This window comes from Urtica dioica, chromosome 6 (assembly GCF_054948205.1).
Source record: "Urtica dioica subsp. dioica isolate 48M chromosome 6, U.dioica_male_clone48M_v1_H2, whole genome shotgun sequence".
Classification (NCBI taxonomy): Eukaryota; Viridiplantae; Streptophyta; class Magnoliopsida; order Rosales; family Urticaceae; genus Urtica; species Urtica dioica.
Window position 1 is genome coordinate 6883651 of NC_142761.1, and position 7980 is coordinate 6891630.

The 7980-nt window shown below is 36.5% G+C and overlaps 1 protein-coding gene across 2 annotated transcripts; it reads left to right on the top strand.

Annotated features, from left to right (window-relative positions):
• The first annotated feature begins 2233 nt into the window (after window positions 1-2233).
• LOC149393186 (Leucine-rich repeat protein kinase family protein) lies at window positions 2234-7703 on the top strand. Of its 2 annotated transcripts, XM_089616903.1 has the most exons (12): window positions 2234-3004; window positions 3087-3351; window positions 3451-3601; window positions 3704-3868; window positions 4004-4436; window positions 4568-4991; window positions 5117-5298; window positions 5496-5649; window positions 5925-6152; window positions 6224-6574; window positions 6813-6914; window positions 7103-7703. In XM_089616903.1, the coding sequence occupies exons 1-12, from the start codon at window positions 2487-2489 to the stop codon at window positions 7370-7372; spliced, it is 3243 nt and encodes a 1080-aa protein (XP_089473029.1). In that variant the 5' UTR covers window positions 2234-2486; the 3' UTR covers window positions 7373-7703. The 2 variants fall into 2 exon arrangements, with proteins under 2 accessions (XP_089473029.1, XP_089473028.1); XM_089616902.1 differs by having other exon boundaries at window positions 3704-4436.
• Window positions 7704-7980: the final 277 nt, after the last annotated feature.

A 7980-nucleotide genomic window follows, 5' to 3' on the forward strand; every position in this document is an offset into this window, starting at 1 on the left:
ATTTTTTATTTATTTATTATTTTTCAATAAAACAGATTTATTAGATCTGGTTATTGCACTGTCTGATCTTTAATATGAGTGGTTTTGAATATTTTTTCAGATTTGAATTTCAGATCTAAGATATGATTTTCTTTGGACGTGGATCTCAGTCAAGCAAGACCCCTAAAATCGAAATTCGCAACAGGCAAAGACGGTTATTTCCGCTTGTGATTCGTATAATAATCTGATAATGACTAATTAACTGCATCGACGGGCAACCCACATGTTATTTTGTTACATTTATGATTGTTTGTGATCTACTTTTTATTTGCTCAAGTATAAATTTTTGAATTTCTTTTGCGCTATTCTTGTAATCTAAGCCTTTTACTCCATCAATATATCAACTTTTTATATATAAAAAAATCCATTCTATGATATATATATATATATATATATATATATATATTATATATATATATATATTATATATATATATTATATATACACTTTTCCGAGTTATACTCATATTATTTAATAAAAAAAAGACCCGGCTAGGTATCTAGTCCGAATTGGTCACCTCTTTTAAAATTCTAACCCAACTATCACTTAAATTAGGTAACTAGCCCAATCCACTACCAAACAATATTATATTCCTATCTTACCCCTCATCAAATACACAACAAAATTTTCGCCTCCAACTCCGAATCTTTCAATCCTCCGATATTGCCGCTGAACTCTCCATCGATTTCGAATCCTTCAATCCTCCGACATTGCCTCTGACCTCCTTTTCCACCACCAATTTTCTGATTTCACCACTTCCGAAGCCGACGAAGACGTCTCCGTTCGCAGACTTGGAAAAAATGGCAAGTAAATATTATTTCCAATTCGATTAACCCATAGAACACCATAATCAAAACCCTAGCCCGTATCTCCGATCAATTCTCTGTTAGATTAATTTTAAAATATGGTAAATATTATTTCCAATTCGATTAACCCATAGAACACCATAACCGAAACTCTGAAACTGTAATGGTAAATAATATTTACATGCCAGCCATTCGATAGTAAATATTATTTACCATTCGAAAAAGCAAAATATATGTCTTCGATTTGGCGAACGATTCCATGATTCAAATCCGATGATGAATAACTGGAAAAAATTTGGAATTAACAAACAAATGAGAACGAAGTTTTATGAAACCAAAGAACCTAAACACCTACATTAGACATAGAAACTAAGAAGGGATTAGATGACTAACCTAGACAAACAGATAATATAAGAACAATAGAAGAACATCTACGAAATACACGATCTTAAACATCTATTCCAAATGAGTCGTCGAATATCCTGGTTGCAAATCGAATGATAATTTTAATGGTAAATAATATTTACCGTCCGACCATTCGATAGTAAATATTAAGGCCCAGTGACTATCTAGTCATATGAAACATTAGAAATTTTGAAATAGCCAACGTTTCGTTAATTTTTTGTAAATAGCCACGTAAATTTATTTACGCTATCAAAATAATAGAAAAGGCAGAGTAAATTTATAGTAAATATGACTATTTACGAAATATTTACAATAGTTTTAGGCTATTTACGAAAAATTTACAAAACGTTGGCTAAAACGCAAACACTTATGTTTATGTGGCTTACATCACTAAATTTTTGTAAATATTATTTACCATTCGAAAAAGCAATCCGATGATGAATAACTGGAAAAAATTTGGAATTAACAAACAAATAAGAACGAAGTTTTTTGAAACCAAAGACAATTTTAGAAGTATGAGAAATATAATCTATTTCTCTAAATAAATGAATAATTAGACTATAATTTAAAAGTCCTCTATATAAGTATCTCTAAAAAAAAAAAGGCTAATTTTTATATACTAAATAACTGTTCATTAAATTTTTTATTTCAACAACGATCTTGACGCGTGTTTTCCTTGAAACTTCCAAGTAAACACAAGGAAAGAAAATTGAAGGTTTCTTTTTCTTACTTAGATTAAAAAAAATCAAGACTGCATTGAAGGTTTCTTTTTCTTTTCCTCCTTAGATTAAAAAAAAATCAAGACTGCACATCGCACTACTCATATGCTTCTTTTACTTTTGCCCCCCAGTCAAAACTACTTTAAAAACATTTTCGAAGATTACTGATATAAAATCAAATCAAATAAAATCCCATCTTCAATCCTCTAATATAGACTATACTACATTTAAAAAATAAAAAAAAGATCATGAATCCTGATTAAAAGGAGAAATTCAGAATCTAGGGTTTTCTCTCTCGTGTTGTAATTACTTGTACTCGATCCTATCATAGGATAGAGAGTGACTCAACTCTCTTTCTCTCTCTCCTCTTCTCTTCTTCCTCATCTTTTCTCTTCAATGCAATTTAGGGTTTTATATTCTCGCAAGCCATACCCAAACGCATCTTCTGATAAAGATTTCCCTTCTTATCCTCTCAAATTCCCCGCCTTTTCCCCCGAATTCACGCCTCAAAGCTCCAATGCAGGTCGTCGATACCGACGATCCTTCGCCGGAGTGCGAAGAAACTGTGGTTAGTCCCGAGAAGCCGGAACCTTCCGATTGTCCGGCGGCTCCGTCAGATGGAGAGGACGAAATTGTCCTCGATGTTTCGGGAAAATCCATGGACTTTGCGGTGGTTGAGAGCTCGGCTGAAGACTGCGACGACGATTCGGTGGTTCGGGGTTTGTATCTGTACAAGAATTCGTTCAATCTGATTCCGAAGTCCGTCGGCTCAATTCGGGGCTTGAGGACGTTGAAGTTCTTTGGGAATGAGATTAATCTGTTCTCGCCGGAGATGGGAGGCTTGGATGGCTTGGAAAATTTGCAATTGAAGTTTTCGTCACCGGGTTTTGGAGGATTGGAATTGCAAAAACTCAAGGGTTTGAAGGAGCTTGAGCTCTCCAAAGTTCCTTCCAGGCCGTCGGCTTTTCCAATTCTTAGCGAAATCGCTTCGCTCAAATGCCTTACGAAGCTCTCTGTTTGTCATTTCTCTATAAGGTGTGTAGAAATTTTCGAAATTGATTAGAAATTAAATAAACCACTGAAATTGTTTTTTTTTCCTGGTACTTTTCGGGTACAGATATCTTCCTTCAGAGATTGGGTGCTTATTGAATTTGGAGTATTTAGACCTTTCGTTCAATAAGATTAAGAGTTTGCCAACCGAGATTAGTAACTTAATTGAATTGGTAACATTGAAAATTTCCAACAACAAGCTGGTGGCAATTCCGTCAGCATTATCATTACTACAAAATTTGGAGAGCTTGGACTTGTCAAACAATCGGTTGACTTCGTTGGATTGTGTCAAATTCGGGTTGATGAGCAAGCTTTATAATTTGAATCTTCAGGTACTAAATTTGGAGTTGAGTTTTGAATTCTTTATGCAATTCAACTAATAGATATTAACTTATAGTTTTGGTATTGGAAATTGTGTCTATATGATTCAGAATAATAAGCTTCTTGACTACGTCGATGTGCCGTCTTGGATGTATTGCGACATGCAAGGCACGTCCATTGATAATTCTATTAGCTCATCAGTGGAAATGGATGTGTACGACAATGACATTCAAGAATACATAGGAATTCCCTCGTGTAAAGGTGAGGTCTTGAATATAAGTTGGGATTGGAATCCTGTTTGATTATATTGGATGGTTTCACTTTTTCTAGTTGAGTATAACCAATGGATATAACTTTGTACAGGTCCACATGATTCTTTACCGTCTCAAATAAATGGGGCTCCGTCAAATAGTAGAAGTTACGGAGCTAGAAAGTCGGGTAGAAAGTGGAAGAGGAAATATTATCTGCAACAAAGAGCTCGTCAAGAACGTTTAAACAACAGCAGGATGTGGAAATGCGTAGACCATAGTAAGTTGTTACCTCTGAAGGAGGATGAGAAGTGCAAAGATGAGACTCAAGATGCTTTTCCTTGCGAAACGTGTGAAGAAGAGACATCTGAGATTTTAGGTATTGATGACGATGATAATGATGACAAAAATATAGGTTCTCAGGACGATCATAGCGAAAATCTTACCAACGGCAGCAACGATCATGGTGAAAATTGCTCGTGCGTCACGACGGAACCTTCAGAAGGAAAAGGGGATAAAGTTGATAGCTGTGAGCCTGATGAATCCTTGGAATCATTTCAAAATGGTTCTAGCGAAGACGAAGAATCGCCATCAGGAATAAAAAACTGTTCAAAGTCCAAGAGACACTATGATAAGGATCTTGATAATCCCAAACCATGCAAATCACGTAGAGCTGTTGATAATAGTTCAAGTTTATCGCGCAAATACAATAGAATTTCACTCTGCACTACCGAGGATTTCCTCCCAGATGGATTCTATGATGCAGGGCGTGATCGGCCCTTCATGCCATTGAGGAATTATGACCGATGTTCCCATCTCGACTCACGTGAAGTCATAATTGCAGATAGGTTAATATACTCTTTTACTTTCTGATGATAATATTCAAGTCATCTCCCTCATTTTCTGCATAAGGGGTGATATATTCGTTAGAATGTGGGTTGATGGATGTGAAAAACTAAACGTGTGTTCTTAACTTCAGGGGACAAGATGAAGATTTAGATGCGATCCTGATTTCCGCTCAGTCATTGATACTTCGTCTTAAGCAGTTAAATTCTTTGACAAAAGACGGGGATTGGGTCAGTGAACTACAGGTTGCATCGTTGCTTGCGCTTTTTGTGTCCGACCATTTTGGTGGCAGTGACAGGGCCTCGATGATTGAACAGACCCGAAAGGCTGTGTCTGGTTCAAACTACCAGAAGCCATTTGTTTGTACCTGTTCAACTGGAAACCAAGATAGTATCATTAAACGAACAGAAAAAACAGACGAGTATGTGGAAGATATTGTATTTTCTGATATCTGCGAGAAGTCACTCCGAGGCATCAAAGCCAGGCGAAAATCCATCATAGTTCCTTTAGGTACTTTACAATTTGGAGTTTGTAGACACAGAGCAATATTAATGAAGGTGATTGCTTTTGAAAAATATCTTTTGCTTACAGTCTATTATAACACTTTATTGTTTTTTTTTTTTTTTTCTGGCTTTAAATCTTTTTCTATAATACCTATCTGATGAGACTGCCGTTGTTGCAGTATCTATGCGATCGAGTTGAACCTCCTATTCCCTGTGAGCTTGTAAGGGGTTACATGGATTTTACGCCACATGCCTGGAACATTATCTTAGTCAAGAATGGTGATTCCGTTGTTCGCATGGTGGTTGATGCTTGTCATCCACATGATATAAGAGATGAAACAGATCCAGAGTACTATTGCAGGTTAGTAGTTTTTTCTTCTATCTCGTTCCCTGTTGGATTTCTGTTTTGTTAAGTCGTGGTAGTGTTATTCTTTCTGTCTACATAATTTGCATATATATGTTTGGTTGAATGTGTGTGATAGTATGTGCTTTGCCCTTGAAACTATTTTACCATGCTTATGGTGTATTTATATATTTCGGATTGATTGATTGTCATAGGTACATTCCTCTTTGTCGGAGCAAAATTTCGCCTGGAAGCAAGATTGCTTCCGGTAGTTCATTTCCTTCGTTGTCCTCCCCAAATGAAATTTTGAAAGCAGCTTCCAGTTCTCTTCTACGGTGCAAATTTGGAACAGTTGAGGCAGCTGCAAAGGTATGCTATATTTATAAGAGTATTTCTTACAGTAACTTTGTTGCAATTTTGTTTCATTTTGTTGCGGAGGTATCTATTGTATGATAATGTAAAATACTAAGTACTTCCTTGAGTTGTGAGAACCAGACCGCCGTAATTATATTTATGTGGAGTTGCTTACGTATCTCCCCGCAATCTTTATCTTTGGATGGTATGATTTGTCAGACTAAGATTGCCGTGACTAGTGATTTCTTTTATATTACGCTATAATATCATGTGTGATTTAATTCTTTCAGGTTCGGTATATTGAAGTTGGCAATACATCAGCAGATAATTGTAGGAAGTTTGAATTTGAGTGTTTAGGTGAAGTAAGAATGCTAGGTGCTCTACAGCACCCTTGTATAGTAGAAATGTATGGGCACCGAATATCTACAAAGTGGATTCCTTCAGCGGATGGCAATCCCGAGCGCCGCGTGTTACAGTCTGCTATATTGATGGAGTACATAGAAGGGGGATCTTTAAAGGTAAAACATTTGTACCCTGTCGACAAATTCTCAAGCTTGATCTGCTTCTAATTGTCTCGTTATGATTGTAGAGTTATATAGAGAAGTTATCAGAAGCTGGCGAGAAGTGCGTGCCTCTGAAAATAGTGTTGTCTATCGCTAGAGATGTTGCTTCTGCATTGGTGGAAGTTCATTCGAAACACGTCATTCACCGCGACGTGAAAAGCGAAAACATTTTGGTTGATTTGGATGAAAATGAGACCGATGGAACACCGATCGTGAAGCTCTGCGATTTCGATAGAGCAGTGCCGGTACGGTCATCTTTGCATACGTGCTGTATTGCTCACGCCGGAATACCTCCGGCGGATATATGTGTCGGAACACCTTTCTGGATGGCGCCCGAGGTTTTTCGAGCAATGCATGAACGTTATGCTTATGGAATGGTTAGTATTTTATTTTATTTTATTAACTCTGTTTAATGGATGTTTTGCTCTGTTCAAATCTGTACAAGTTCAGATCTTGCACATGTACAGTTTTGACCTACACAAGCGTCTTCTTTTGTTGTCTTTTCTTATTTGCCCCTCCCTTCTCTTGGATTGTTTCAAAAACTTGCTCTTGAGATTATTTCTTTAATTTGTCTATAGATATCTTAAGTTTCTTCTTTCCTTTGTTGTGTTACAGGAAGTTGATATCTGGTCATTTGGGTGCCTGCTTCTGGAAATGTTGACGTTGAACGTTCCTTATGTGGGATTGTCCGATGACGAAATTCTTGACCATCTTCAGGTATATATATATATTTATATATATATATATATATATATATATATACTCGCTTCCTATATCATTATGTACTGCTGTGTGTGTGATTGAAAAGGCGATCCCGTTGTTTCACAATTTCATACATTCCAAATAAAAACTTCTAGTTGCGATTGAACTTACCATCTGTTTTTTTCTCTGTTTTCAATACAAAGTCGGGGAAAAGGCCGCGGCTGACTGAAGGGCTTGAGGATTTGAGGTCATCAAGTGAGCGTGAGACTTCTTCCCAGTCCAGCGAAGAGAGTGAAGAAAAAGAGATCAAGGCTGAGGCAAACATAGACGATTTGCCTTTCCTTGTTGATCTGTTCTACCGATGTACCCAAGGGAACCCGAAAGACCGTCCAACAGCCCAAGAGCTCCACCAAATGCTGGTTTCACGACAATCGATCTCGACAGTAAAAGAAACCAGTAACCACACAGTGTAGAATTAGAATTATATATAGTTCAGTTTTATACCCACCATGAATTTTGTAGTTTTAGAATGTTTGTGTACCATATCTCAGTATTATTCCCTTTGGGCGGTTATTATAACCACCATTTCGGGCTGGAAAACGGTCGGAGCGGTGGTGGATATGATCGCAATCCAAGAACGATGGTGGAACATTTTTATTACTATTTAAACGAGTTCTGTAAATCGGGATGGTGACTCTATACCTCGAGGGAGTAATTGACAAGTTGAATAGCTGCCAGATATTTAAATTATAGCTTGTTTAAAAAATAAAATAAAAATTAGCTTGATCTAGTCTATTGTTTCAATGATCTGGTTTATGCACCATATGGGTGACAAGTATTTCTTTGCTTCATTCTGCAAATATATTCTGCTGTATGCAAAACAAAATAATGCGTTGGGTTTTTTTAACAAGATTCTCAAGTTTCATTTGGCCATTGGTTGGGCAAAATTTTATAGGTCCTCACGGATAAGAAGCGTATTTTTTTATTTGAACTCTTTATTATTATTATTTTTTTAAAATATTTAGTATTTTTGTTTATGCTTCTCAGGTACTCAAGAGCATATCAGAAATCCTTCACTTGT

Coding starts and splice junctions, on each gene's coding strand:
- LOC149393186 (XM_089616902.1), top strand. CDS start 2,487: ATGCAGGTCGTCGATACCGACGATCCTTCGCCGGAGTGCGAAGAAACT. Junction 3,602..3,703: donor AGGAATTCCCTCGTGTAAAG/GTGAGGTCTTGA, acceptor AACTTTGTACAG/GTCCACATGATTCTTTACCG. Junction 6,153..6,223: donor TAGAAGGGGGATCTTTAAAG/GTAAAACATTTG, acceptor TTATGATTGTAG/AGTTATATAGAGAAGTTATC.